We start from the raw sequence: 15,399 nt of genomic DNA, 5'->3' as shown, positions 1-15,399 counted from the left end.
ATTAAGTCTGAATACATCGCTGATGTTTGGCTGAGCACCAAGGATGGGCTAGATTGTTCTAGGTGAGAGAGACTGCCTAAAGGTTAGAGTATAAGTGATGCAAGATTCATGGAATAACTGACAGCTTAGAGCAAAGTCCTCAGATATAAACACGGGTTGACTAAAGTTTGGCCAAAAGCAAGCTTGGCTTGGTTTATCTATAGTGGTGATGGTGTGGCCAGACAATTTTGCCTTTGGCTAACTGAAGAGAGTCAAGGTGGCTGTGATAATGTTATGCAGTATGTAATACAGGCCAAGTTGGATCAAATGGTGATGGACTGCAGATGAAAAGAGGATTCAACGGCTAACTCTGGCAGATTTTCACCACTACTGATTTATACAGTGTGACCCAGTGAAGCAGGCCAAACCGGGCTGTTCTAAACCCCAACTGATCTGATTCGACCTGTGTTTGGCACGGCTTCCTTCATTGTCCCAAGACAAAGGGTGGATGTGTGCTCCATCAATTTAACCCGATTCCCGTCCAAACTAGCTTTCCAAGACACATTCAGAAGATCAGGGCATAAACTGCACATCATTTTTCTATGACAATTTTAAAACATCCCAATTCTGTCAGCAATTGCAGCTCCTGTGGCAAATCTGTACTCGCTGTAGTGTATCAGGAGGGTTTTTTCAATCAAAATCAGTTCCAAGTCTCTAAACTGCTGAGATTCAAGAGGCTAAAAACACAGGAGAATCTCAGTAAGCGCTTTTCCAGTACAGTCCGGTGAGAGGGTCAAATATGTGAGTGCGTCTATAATGGCTCTGAGGTCATTAGTGTATTGACACAGCGGCAGATGATGGAATGGGATTCTGGCCACACATGCACATTAACACACACTCGTCAAGATGTGAACGTGTGCATACATACACCCACGCACAGTGTTCTCACTGGGTAAACAGCCAATGACATCTACTTTTGTATTGTGGGCTCTTGATTTAGATCAGGCGATACTTTCTTTTTGTATTTCTTACATATTCACTAACTACCTCACCCTGTGCCGCTTTCCGTCCTTCTCTCGTTCTTTATTCTTTTGCTGTCATCCTCAAATCGCTGAACAGTCTTGCGGAGACTTAATGTTAGAAGAGACCCCTTCTGTCCTTAGCATTAACCTCCCTCTCTGTTTGCACTCAGCCAATCAGCACTTAAACAATCAGGAACTGCAAGCAATTATAGCAGGCTATTCATTTTCATATACTGTTCATATGCTGAAACACACCAATTCATTTTCTATTACATCGCGGACTCTCATATGTAAAATATGTGTACCTCATTCATAATGTGTGCACGTATTATTTAAATGCTAATAAATGTGAAATATATTATTTGACATATTATCATATTGTTTGACACCAAATACTCTAAGGAGTGTGTGGGTAGGTTTCGTGTGTGAGGTGATAACAGGTTAGTTAAATTGTTTCTTTTTTGCTTTGTTTTTTTAAGCACATCCGTTTTAAACAATCTCATTGCAAAACTATAACATTTATTTTTTGCACTCAGATTTATCATGCTAAATGTTAGTATATGGATTTAGACTTACTGTATAATAGAAGCCTGAATTATTTTTTAGTATGCCATATCTACCAAATTGCTTATGATTAAGATGAGCCAGCATCTCTCAGGATTTGTAAGATGACTGTCAAGTTTAAAAGCTAACAATTTATCTCCCCAATACTGAAAGAAACATGGTGTTTAAAGTGGCCCAAAATTAAAGCTGTAATTACAAATCACTTGGAAATTGTGGGTTCTGACAGACAGGGAGGATGAGGTGTTGAATGGAAGGATGATAGGATGAAGGGAGGGGGCAGAGGATGAAGTAATGTGCCTGCACAAAGCACTCAATCCGGGGGTCAGATCCTGTTCATGGAAACCATCTGGCCAGCTTAATCTGAGCCACACCAAATCCAGTGCACATGATTCTCCTTTCTGTATATCTCTCACTTTCCTCCTGCCTTCAACCTCAGCTTCTTCCCATTTTTATCCAGTATTCTTCCCAGCTTCCTACACCTCTCTCTCCTTTCCACCGCTTTACCTTTTTTACCCCACTGCTTTTTTCCCTCTTTTTCTTTCTCAAAAAGTATCCTACTCATTAATGCATGGCAGCTGCAGGGAGCAGTGTTACTTCATTTTTCCATGGCAACGGTCTCTCTGTTTCAGCAGATCCCATTTCAGTTTTGGTAACAACGTGCTCTGTTGCCAGTGCTGAACACATTCATGTGTTAAATAGAAGGAATCATTTTAAAATTCCTGAAATAGAATCACCATCCTGATCACTTGCAATTATTATCAGAGCCAAAAAAGAACATGGGTGTCCTCAGGAGAATAGGGTGGAGAAGGGGAGATGGCTGGATGAAAAGTGCTACGGCTGAGCAGTGGGGGAGAAGAGTAGAAAACAAGAGGGAGAGTAAACAGAGCTCGGGAGATGTGGTAAATAGCAATGACCAGAAGCACAAGAAGAAAGAAAAGCTGTGGGTGAAAGCTCCAAGGATGAGTGCAGGAGCCACTCATAGACATTTCACATTGCTCCAGCCTACGTAACATTTACAACAGCGCCCAATGTCAAATGACTATTTAAAAAAATAATAGAAAAACATATTACATTACCAAAAAACAAAGCATGCACAATTAGGATGATGTGCGCTGGACAGAACACTCTGAGTCCATCATGCATGTTGCAGTGGACACTGGCTCTGTTGCTCTAAGCGAGTGAAAGACTGAGACCTCTGTTCATCCAAGAGGTAATTAGCATAGGTAATGTGTAAACTCCATTTGTCTACGAGCCAGCAAGCTTTTCTGTTTTCAATATCAGCTGCCTGACTTTGTCACGGACAGTCTCTTTACTTTTTTGATGGTGCTTTAATTATTTATGAATAATGACTTGGATATTTTCATTGTATGTGTCATCTATTATTCCTAAACAGGTAAGACTCTTACAAACTGAGATAGCTAGGACTGCACATAATTTAAATCGAAGAGATATCACAGGTTAGAGTGTGGCAATATGAGGGCTCGGATTCAGATAAGCTGTGTTTAGGAATGTATGTTAACATAGTTTGTTGGTCCTATTAAAAAAGGCAAATATGGTGAAAAGAGTGACTTTAGAGCATAATGATTGATTAATAATGATTAATTACTGTACTGATGGCATCTCCAGACATTTTCACTTTATGCATCAATATTTTTGAATCTCATTCCTATTAAAATGAAAACACTTCCAGTCAGTCGCTGTGCATTTGTAAGATGAAAAATAATGCCACAGCAACAAAGCATCATCACCACATTTCAGACAAGTGCTATGGATTAAAAAAAAAAGAGTGGTTTACACTATCACTAGCTATCACATCTTTATGTTCTGTTTAAACAGTCTTAAGTGGTCTCAGAAGCTAAGGAATAATAAATACTTTGGTAACTTTGTATCCCCCAGTCTCATTAACCCAACCTTTTTTCTGTCCTTCCTGCTCCTCTCTCTTCTGTAAAAGTCAGAAAGAAAGCCCTGCATGTTAAATTGGGCACATGTGCAGCAGAAGTGTGAGCCATTAGGTATTCTGTTTACACCACACTAAAATAAATGGAGTGGTTCAAGTTTGGGGATATCCAAGACCTGGGGTACCAGCTGTTGGGGTTTTCGGTTTGGTTCGCTTCCACTCCCATGTCAACAGGACAGAGTGTTTCCTAATTACTGCTGCAGTATGTGGTGTGGTCCCAGTCACACAGCCGAAGGGGACAGAGGAAAGTGGAGGCAATGACGGGCTCAGCAAACTATTAGTGGGTTGAGTTAACTCTTGTGAAAGTACTGTAAACAGCTCAATGTACTGACATGGGACGCCGGTTCTGGAGAATTATTTCAATTCACATGCTCTCTTTCTGTCTGAATGACATCAGATTGTGTGGTCCAAGCAATAGGAATTAAAATAATTTGAGAAGGGTTGTTTCATTTATGCCTCAATAGTTATTGTTTACATGCTCATAGAAACTCACCTTAAAGCCCTACTCAATTTAAGGAATGATTCAGCTGTGACTAAACCCTGAAACTAAATAGCCACATTGCCCACAATGAATAAGCCCACTGACAGAAAACCCTGCTGCACCTGTGATGACTTACATGCACCCACAACAGTATAACTATTACTACATGCAAAAATTGAATCTTGTTCATTTATGATGCCCGTTGTGACATATGCTTGCTGACAGTTAAATGTAACCATAACTTTGAGAGCTAGTAAGAGGAAACACTAATCTTTTAACAGTAATGTACAGTGGGGCAAAAAAGTATTTAGTCAGCCACCGATTGTGCAAGTTCCCCCACCTAAAATGATGACAGAGGTCAGTAATTTGCACCAGAGGTACAGTTCAACTGTGAGAGACAGAATGTGAAAAAAAAAATCCATGAATCCACATGGTAGGATTTGTAAAGAATTTATTCGTAAATTAGGGTGGAAAATAAGTATTTAGTCACCTCAAACAAGGAAAATCTCTGGCTCTCACAGACCTGTAACGTCCTCTGTAAGAAGCTTTTCTGTCCCCCACTCGTTACCTGTATGAATGGCACCTGTTTGAACTCATCATCTGTATAAAAGACACCTGTCCACAGCCTCAAACAGTCAGACTCCAAACTCCGCCATGGCCAAGACCAAAGAGCTTTCGAAGGACACCAGGAAAAGTATTGTAGACCTGCACCAGACTGGGAAGAGTGAATCTACAATAGGCAAGCAGCTTGGTGTGAAAAAATCAACTGTGGGAGCAATCATCAGAAAATGGAAGACATACAAGACCACTGATAATCTCCCTCGATCTGGGGCTCCACGCAAGATCTCATCCCGTGGGGTCAAAATGATCATGAGAACGGTGAGCAAAGATCCCAGAACCACACGGGGGGACCTGGTGAATGACCTGCAGAGAGCTGGGACCAAAGTAACAAAGGTCACCATCAGTAACACACTACAACGGCAGGGAATCAAATCCCGCAGTGCCAGACGTGTTCCGCTGCTGAAGCCAGTGCATGTCCAGGCCCGTCTGAAGTTTGCCAGAGAGCACATGGATGATACAGCAGAGGATTGGGAGAATGTCATGTGGTCAGATGAAACCAAAGTAGAACTTTTTGGTATAAACTCAACTCGTCGTGTTTGGAGGAAGAAGAATACTGAGTTGCATCCCAAGAACACCATACCTACTGTGAAGCATGGGGGTGGAAACATCATGCTATGGGGCTGTTTTTCTGCCAAGGGGACAGGACGACTGATCCATGTTAAGGACAGAATGAATGGGGCCATGTATCGTGAGATTTTGAGCCAAAACCTCCTTCCATCAGTGAGAACTTTGAAGATGAAACGAGGCTGGGTCTTCCAACATGACAATGATCCAAAACACACCGCCCGGGCAACAAAGGAGTGGCTCCGTAAGAAGCATTTGAAAGTCCTGGAGTGGCCTAGCCAGTCTCCAGACCTCAACCCCATAGAAAATCTGTGGCGGGAGTTGAAAGTCCGTGTTGCTCGGCGACAGCCCCAAAACATCACTGCTCTCGAGAAGATCTGCATGGAGGAATGGGCCAAAATACCAGCTACTGTGTGTGCAAACCTGGTAAAGACCTATAGTAAACGTTTGACCTCTGTTATTGCCAACAAAGGTTATGTTACAAAGTATTGAGTTGTAGTTTTGTTATTGACCAAATACTTATTTTCCACCCTGATTTACGAATAAATTCTTTACAAATCCTACCATGTGGATTCATGGATTTTTTTTTCACATTCTGTCTCTCACAGTTGAAGTGTACCTCTGGTGCAAATTACTGACCTCTGTCATCATTTTAGGTGGGGGAACTTGCACAATCGGTGGCTGACTAAATACTTTTTTGCCCCACTGTAGCTGCAATACTTGAAATTAGTTATTGTTGTTTTCTGTGGTTGGATTAATACCCTAATAATTGATGAACAAACAAAAAGAAAACACAAGATTAAAACTTTGGACACATGTGGCCAGCATTTTTGGAGTAATACTCGCACACTGTAGTTAATCTGCCAAAACTGAGCCTAACACATTACTGAACTGAAAGATATCCATATGTACCATGCAGTAATGTACCCCGCATGATTACTATGCGCAGGGAAGCCCATATGTGCACACACCATGATGTCCAGCTCTTGCATCAAGAGGAGGCCTGCTAGAGAGTTGTCAGCACTTCCTGATGTGCTTCAGATGGGGTTGGTTGTGATGTGGTCTCTACTAACTAGTCCAGTCAAGATGCAGCGAACAGACAATCGATGAGAGCATTTAACTTCCCAGTTAGACACTTAGACAGACAGGAACATCCAAGACAGCCAGCAGGCCAAACGGAAACTCGGCTTGCCACAATGGGACATGAGACACTGTATATGCATCTGTATGTAAAAGAGGGTAATCAGTTAACAACTAACAGAAGTCCCTGGATGCCATATGGCTTCCCAACAGAGAGCACAAAGCTGGGCTGGGATGAGCTAAATTTTAATATATTATACCATAGAAATAGGAGAGAAATAGGTGGTCAGGGAAAAGCATTGCTGGTCCCAGAAGGCGTACAAACTTTTATCCGGGTATGCGTTCGTACGCTTGATCCTTTGGAATGTGAAGACCAAACGTAACACTGAGTGACTAAAAAACTGTAAATAATCTTAATGGACAAGATCAATGAACTTTCATCCAAGCTCAGTGGAGTAGTAGAAATGTCTTATATACCTGTTCCAGTACATAAAGACAGTTTGGTACCTGCAGAGTGAGCCGTTTAACAGCATCCCAGGCGTGGGCGATGAGCTCCTTCATTTGTTCCTCTGAGGTCGTCCATGACTCCGCAGCTGTGGTGTCAGGCATCACCCTCATTGGGATGGACAGTGGACGTGATTCTGGGAAAGAAAAAAGTGATAGGCATGACATTGTAATGAAGCTTTTAAACAATCAGCGCCATCATTTCTCATAGTGTGTACTTGTACTGCTGATAGACTTGCTGAAACATTTAGCTGACTCCTGAAGGAACCGCTACCACAGAAGTGAAGCGGCACCTTGTAAAGTCTTAAATAAAAACTGGGTTTTATTTATTAACATGAGAAAATTTTGCCCTGCATTTATCCTTTATTTCACTCTCTTCATAATTCACTGTTATTTTCATTTACTGTAAAGTATCATGTTATATGATGTTTAACTGACACTTCATTGAGATGATGTAATGTTGGCACTCAGGTTTCTTGTCTCCTACAGCAGGAGAGGGAACTATGAAACTGAGAGAATACGCACGCACGCACACACACACGGGGACACACACACACCCACACACACACGAGAACACACGCACACAAACTTCTAGACATGACATGTTCTGGTGTGCCTGCTGTGGTCCAGACGAGGGCTGATTGTCTGTGCTGACACTCATGGCAACAGTCAAGCACAAAAATCACACAGTAATAAGCATATTCAATTATCCATTCTACTAACTATATGAACTAAAGCACACCTTCACTGGAAGAGAACCAGTTATCGATAAGAAGACGACAGGAAGCTTGAGACAGAGTGTGAGAAATATACATAGATACGGTGAACGAGACAAAGGCACGAGGGCATTCTAGCAGGTTAACCCGAGGTCTGTGGATGTTAAAGCCATCAGGGCGTCAGAGGTTAGGGAAGGGGGGGTGGGGGGTCTCTCTAAAGACACATTAAGACATATTCCATGATTTAAAGGTCTGCCTTGCTCAGCAGCCCTATCCCACAGTTTTCAAGAAACAGCAGTGATGTCACAGCTGTACAGTGTGCCCTCAGACATCATGTTCCCAGATATCTCCAAATGCGTTGGCATGGCAATAACAGCATGTTGGTGGGGAAAATGACAAAAAAGGTGGTTAACTAACCATTGACCCACATACCTTGATCCACTTTTGTTGGTCAAGGTATGTGTGCATATCACTGGGAGACTTGGGCCACAGGTATATGGATGCTGAGCTGTGTGTGTGTGTGTGTGTGTGTGTGTGTGTGTGTGTGTGTGTGTGTGTGTGCTCGAGCACATGTGCACAAGTGGAAGAGAACAAAACTGATAATGGGTCTGGACTCTTGAACAGTATTTTCTCACACTCAGGCTGCCTCTGGCACTTGGGGACTATGAAATGGTCCCCAGTCAGTGTTGCACTTGACATTATTTTTACATTTGGCAATTTCCAGTCTACCTTCCTCACTCTTATTCGTCAGTTTTTTTTCTATCCTTGTAATGCTTCCAGTGTTGTCCTACTAGATGCCCACAAAGTGAAAGATGGCAAAAATTGACTTTGACAGGTCAGATTGTGTTTCATGGGCTGACTTTTCATTGAGTAATATGAATAGAGTGCTGCATAAACTGCTGTGATATCATTGAGTTGTCAATAGAGTTTTATTGTGAAGGGCTGTGCATACGTTGGAGTTTTCCTGTTACATGGCATTAGAAAAGTATCTCATACTTTGCAGGGGATCGATGTAGACAAGACAGGGGTGTGTAGCTACCACTGTAAGTCATGCAGCTGTCTAGACTAAGGAGACATTACCCTAAGAACTGGGCTTTCCCTGTCTATGTACATGTATGTGTGCAAGTTTCTTCCAATTTTGGTTAGTGCCCTGGTTATCTCACGGTATACATCCTATACTATCTAAACAACATTTTACCACATTAGAAAATACAATAAAAGCATATACCACAAACACAAGCACATATAAACACACACAATCTTGACAAACATAAAAACCGTACACTGAAATAGAACCCATAAAGAGCTCACACCCTCACGAATCATCACTCATGAAATGTTAAAGTAAATACAGGCCACCCTTCTGAGCTCCAAAAACAGAAACTCATACACAGTTGTACCATCTCCTTCCAATTTACAAAAATAAGAGAAAGTTACTTGAGGGTGGAGCGGACTTTGCATGACAAGAAACTGAGGACTAGCTAACTGTAAGCATGTCTGCAGAGGAGCTTATGAGACAATGAAACACAGCATGCAAGATAAACCTGCATAATTAATTCCATAATGCACGCACGCACGCACACACACACACACGCACACACACACACACACACACACACACACACACACACACACACACACACACACACACACACACACTGTATGTCACTACAGATTCCAAAAATCTGTGAATAAAGGCAGCCATGAGCATCATCTGGACTCTTCTGACCTAAATCGATAATACTCAAAAATATTATTCTGAGTCATTGTTCTCAACGAGCCCATCATTTCTTAAAATTATTCCTTTTTTGGCAAAGAGACTGTCCTAATCCTTGCTAACTTTGCCGTGAGAAAGCCCGATGAATGAGTGGATTTCTGATCATCTATTTTTGAAAGCCTTTTTTTTTTGTCGTTTTTACTTTGGGGGTAGGCCAGACAGTGAATGTTCTTCCCCAGAGTGAGTCTGTTAGCCCAATCAGAAAGTGTGCTGAAGTGCAGCATAGGCAGTAACAATGGATGAAGCCTTGTGCTTGGTTTTAAATACCATTCCAGGTCTCTGTTTGTTAATCCTAGGGTCATTATTTGGAATGAAACTGCCATATCTTGTTATAGTGACTTGGCGCCTGCCATTCCTGCAGGGAGGGGATTGAGAGGGAGCGAGAGAAAGAGAGAGAGAGAGAGAGCGGCAAGCCTAAATTCAAATGAAGGAGAAACATGACAGGAGAGCCCAAACCTCTTAAACCTGCCCAGGCCTAACAAGTCCTAGGAGTCCCTTTAAAGTGGGGTTATTCCCCCTGCCTCGTGCCATCTCAGCCATGTCCTCATTTTCACCCTCTCTTAGGCCATTAGGCTAATATGTTATTGGCCATACTCTGGCCATACACCCTCTCTCTTACCTTCTCTCCTTTGTTTCATTCTCTCTCCAACCACTCCCTCTTGTCTCTCTCTCTCTCTCAACTGGTTTGTGGAGCTGCCAGTCCAGTCCCTTATAAACATTCTAGTGTTCTGATGGTGGTTATTCATCCTCTTTAACAGCTCCGTTAAATCTCACAGCAAATGGAAGGCGACTGTCTTTGCAGCCCACGGCTGCAGTGTCAAATGCTCGGAGAAAAAAAGAAAAGACCAGAACCCCGTTACAGTACTTTGACTTCAGGGCGAGAAACAAATCAGCGTTGCCTCACATCACGATGCAGGTCGCAACACTGCCACGGCACAGTAACGTAGCTGTAAAATGTGTGAGGGTGTGTGGTGTGGTGAGTGTAAATCGCACATCATTCAAACGTGCGATTCGCAGTCGCAACTGAACGCGTGTTTAAATGCACACAAAGGCACTGGCACACCCACAGTCACACAGAAACACTAACATCATATCAGTGCCAGTGAACTTTCCACTACACATTTAACAGACTTCACAACAACAAAGGCGCAAAGCATCCATATCTTTCCCGGGTGGTTGAGTAACTCAACCATAAAAACAGCCTCATTGCGGGATCCCGGCATTTCCTCATGCCGCCTGCTATCTTTCTGGTATGTTCCCTATTACAAATGGTTTACAGTGAGTTGAAGTGTTGTATATTCTGCTACAGCTGCGTGCAGAGGCAGCAATAGAGCTCTTTAATAAACCTGCCCGCCTATTTGTTTTGGATGCAAGTCAGTGTTTATTTAAATATTTACGTGACTCCATTTGTTACAGCATTATTGAAAAAGCGCTGCTGTGGCCAGGCTCACTTGAAGGGGTAAGGAATGTGTAAGTGGTGGCAAGAAGACACAAAAAAATCACCCTTTTATTTCTACACATACTCCTCTAACGCTACAAACTGCATGGTTGCGCTTTCTTCCAGATGTGCTTTAAGAAGACCTCTAACAGGAGGAAAGCTCAGTCAGACTCTGATGCCTCTGGCAACATGTAAAGCAAGAAGAGAATAACAAATTTCGCTACATAAGTGATAATGACACAGTAATGCAAACCAATTTTCACTTTATTCGGTAAAAAGAGCTGAAGACTTGTGCCAGACCGACCATGATAAAAGCACATAAAGAATTGCAACAGCACATGTTCTCTCGGTGACATCAGGAACCCTTGAAACATCTCATGTAAAAAGCAAAACAACCCATCTCAGCTCAGTGCCCAACCTCCTCCCATTCCTCTCTCATCCTCTGTCACTAAACCCCCTCTAGCCCCTCAACTAATCCACACTACATCTGATGAAACACAGCTCAACCCCAACTTCCCTCTTCGCTCCTCTCACTTCAACCTCAGGTCCCACGGCCAACATCCACAGTGCATAATACCCTTATCATTCATGAAAGCAGCAAAGGGATACATAAGGACACATATATTCCCCACAGACCATTCTGTCTGTCATGGAAGCTGGGGAGAGGCTTGTATGGGCTCATCAGTGTGTGGAGGCAAAAGACGTTCCAGAGTCCCCTCAAGACTTCGACCATTCTTCTAAGAGAGGTGGAGGTTTCTATCTCATTATTCCTCCTCCTCCTTGTTTTCTTTCCCCACTCCAACCATCATTACCTTGATAAATTATTGACTTTACGAGAAAAATTAAACTATATAAATAACTCCACAATGAAAATATTATCCCCTTCTGAAAAGCAAACAGCAGCCAATAAAAACCCGCCTGACTTCCATCAGGCTACTTGGGCTTGGATTATAGTAATGTATGACTGCGTAGTTCTGCCTGAAGTCTTCGCATCAGTTTCCTCTAGCTCTTATAGATTTGTGTATGCATGTGTATATTAGTTTCTCTCTAAAATATATTCATATACATCTTTCCATAATATATATTTCTAAGCCATTTGTCCAAACCTCCCTTTTTGTCGATGCTCTACGGTTGAGATCACAGAAAAGCCATCAGTGCTAGAATGTTTTTGTGAGCAGCACAACCCTGACCATAACCTGATATTTGTCCTACCTTGCAGATTAACAGCAAGTGCAAATGTTTCCATTTTGTCTCTTTTTTTGTCCTTCCAGTAAACAAGAAAATTACATTTAATCCCATCATGCAGACCACAAGCAGACAGGAACAAAGACAACAGTTCTCATTCCAACCTTTAGGAAGCACAGCCAGATAGGAAAGGTTTCTCAGCAAATGAAGTATGTTCTCAGAGTGCCAACAGCTAATTTTAGGATTGAAGCAAAGAAAAAAAAAAAAAAAAAGCCGGTGAGATCATTACTCTGGTAGATGTTAGAGAACAATAAGAAGCTCGGGACTTGGGAGGCTCATGATCAGAAACACGGTGCTGCTGCCAACAAGAACATTCATTAGGGACAAATAAAGAAAATACTTAGAGGCTAGTTTTATGTGAACCAATTTGTGGTGTAATTGTGCGGGCAGACAGAAATCGACCTCAAACTGTGGAGAAATGACTTGTTTTCAAAATCGTCTTTCCACGGCCTTTCTTGTCGGCTAATCGCACAAAAACAACTGTTAACACTTCTGTGATGATGTTACTAAGCAACATTCAAACAAACCTGTGATGTGAATTGACCAGAATATTTTGTTGGGCCATATAATGTAACCAGTAACAAAATGAAACAAAAAAACAAAAAACGTGCTGACTGACAGAAAAGCCAACCATATAACTGTAAAAAACAAAACAACAACAACAAACAAACAGCCATTCATAAAGTTAAACTAGTTTAAAGTTTCATCGTATAAAGAGATTTTGAGACGATGTGATTTTCTTTCACCGAGACACAGGCTTTAAATCCAAGTCTCTGTCATCCACCAGAAAGTGGCTTCAGTCCAACTGAGCCTGAACTGGTTGTGAAAGTCAGCGGTGTCTTATAACACGTGCCCTGTATATTTAACATGTGTAATGACCAAAACCAGAGAGGAAGAGAGAACGGTTGAAATATTGTGTTGCCAGATAGAGCTGAGTGCCTATGGGTTATGAGTTTCAAGCCGGGCAGCCCCGGTCCCAGTATGATATCACCTTGCCCTCAGTGCTTCGGGGGAAATGATCTGCAGAGAACTGGTTCTGTGTGTCTCTGTACATTTGCCTACACATTAACAGGCACCTTCCAAAAGCCGGCAGGAAAGTCCCCCTTGATTACTATGAAACTGTAGCTAGGCTCAGTGTGGTAACAAAACAACATAACACTCTCTTTAAATCATAAAAGTGCCAGGCATGCATTCAAATAACCAATTGGAAGCAGGGACATCTAGCTAGTACAATTGTTCTGAGGAGGCTTTGAACTGCTAAAAGCTCTAAAAATGATTTTCTTTTAGTGGATTATGATTTATTCTTTTTAATTCCCTAAGGTGATTTTGTGGGAAAATCAATAGCTCCAGTGGAAAACTATGATAATCAATAGGCACAGACATAGACTCCACTTGCCAATTTATGATCAGGCGGAACAAAACAAGGCTCCATCTCAGTATTCCATATATCCAGCACTCTGGGTCATTTAATCCTGTGATAATATTTCAATCTAGCACACTTTTGACATGCAAGCTATTAGCTTATATGTTCAAAATGACCACTTGAACGCAAGGTTAGCACACACACCGTGGGCTTTCTAAGGTCTCAGAGAGGCAGCCCAGCAGGGGTCGGGAAGCACAATTTCACAGAAAATCTTCTTTGCATTACATTTGCAGCTTCTACAGATGCTTTCTGGAAACGAATCATCTTGTTTTTCCCACTGTGTTTCAATAAGGTGTAAAACAGCAGCGTCGAGGAACCTGGAGCTCAAGACTCGAGGGAAACCTGAAAGAAGTACCCAGGATTTAGCAGTACACATAAGATTCAAACACTCCCACTCGGAAAAAAACCTCACCCATCTTTCCTCTGTTTACCTAAACAAATGACCCTGAGTCCCCTGAGAAAATATATGCCAGCAACTAAATTGGACCTTGTCACATAGTCAGACATTTACTTGGAATCAGGTTGAAACAAGGACATTTGAACAATCAAGTAAAATGGCAAATGATAATTTAGTAAAAAGATGGAATTAAATGTCTGTCTGTTGTTTAAAAAAAAAAAAAAAAAGGGGCGGGGGGGATAACTTGGACCATTTCAATTCATTTCTTCTAAACGCTATTTCTCAGCACATTTATTAATTTGCCTGAAATCCTTGCTCTGTCGTAACTGATGAAATTAAGTTCAATCAATATCAATCAACAACAGTCATTTCTCTACAACTATATTCGAATCAGCTCTATCCTTCAGCAAATCATTATGGCTTATTGAGTCAATCCAAGCTAAACAGCTGGACTGGATGTCGTGGGGTAAACACGCAGCAATTACAAATACATTCTGAAAGAAAAAAAAAATGCATCGCAACATTCAATAAGGCTGAATGGCTTTAGACATGAAATGCATCATGCTGACACGGAAAAGAAGACAGTTTTATGTCCAGCTTAAAGTCAACTTGGTATAAACACCGCACGCAAACATGCTAAACTAATAGGACTGAAGGACTAACCATGAACAGTGATTGTTTGTTTGTTTCTTTGCCTAAAAAACAAACAAATGTGAGCGCTAGACCAGAGGGAGCTGCTTAAATATCCCGGTCCTTCTTAGTGCTCTCCATGCATGGTAAAACAATTCATAAATCATCTTTAGAGAACCAAATTCCAACCACAACATGCTAGATGTCGACAGCTCTGATGGGGAAGAAGCCCTGGTAAGAAAGCTTTACGCAGAAAAATACAAACTACGGTTCATTTAGTTCAGCTGTGTACAGTTACAGGGTTAACGCACGTCAGTTCTATTTTGGGGTGGATTTTAACTAATGTCCCAACAAACAGGACTTTCCACAAGATTTCAGCATTAAAAAAACATTAGTCTAAGCAGGACTAAATATCAGTGCAGATCTGTTTACAGATCAGGTATCTGCAGCAGGTATTTACCCCATGATCATCAGCCAAGGAATATTAGAAATTAACATCTCATTTATCAGCCCCCAAATGAATCCCAGGAACAACTAATCAAGAGAAACGAGGCAGAACACAGTCTTAGTTTATGAACCTATGTGCATCAAGTTTCACCACAATCCAACAGGATGTCAGGAGTTCACATCTGTCTTTACGCGGCCATGGCGTCCAGTCATTTTTTTTCTACATACACAGAAACAAAACTGTAAAATGTGGAAAGAAGGCATTATTGTGTAACTAGGTACAAGTGGAACTGGAGTCGTGGGATGAAATCAGCAGAGTACCTGCTGTGCTGTAAGTCTCCAGTGCTGAGCTGTGGTCTATCAAGATCTTATAACCGTAGGGAAGCGTATTATTTCACCATGATTGAAACCACAAGGGCGAAATGACTCGGCCATTTTCTTCTTCTGATTGGTTGCGGAAACAATTTGTAACTTTTCATTACATCTTCTCCTGTAACACCACAGCAATTTCCAGAAAAGATGCTATTCATTTGCTTACAAGCTCCACTCCAGCG

General features: G+C 41.7%; 1 protein-coding gene across 4 annotated transcripts in view; it reads right to left on the bottom strand.

Annotated features, from left to right (window-relative positions):
- Nucleotides 1-15,399, bottom strand: part of vps13b (vacuolar protein sorting 13 homolog B) — a 297,078-nt gene that overhangs the window by 155,650 nt on the left and 126,029 nt on the right. For all 4 annotated transcript variants that reach the window (XM_082550699.1, XM_082550697.1, XM_082550698.1 and 1 more), the window contains one exon: nt 6,776-6,909. In XM_082550699.1, the coding sequence (XP_082406825.1) occupies nt 6,776-6,909 (134 nt within the window). The remainder of the gene's footprint in view (nt 1-6,775; nt 6,910-15,399) is intronic.

Source organism: Aulonocara stuartgranti (genome assembly GCF_965226115.1).
Source record: "Aulonocara stuartgranti genome assembly, chromosome: 11".
Lineage (NCBI taxonomy): Eukaryota > Metazoa > Chordata > Actinopteri > Cichliformes > Cichlidae > Aulonocara > Aulonocara stuartgranti.
The sequence above is the reverse complement of the archived record's forward strand: the minus strand, read 5'-3'. Positions and strand labels throughout refer to the sequence as shown.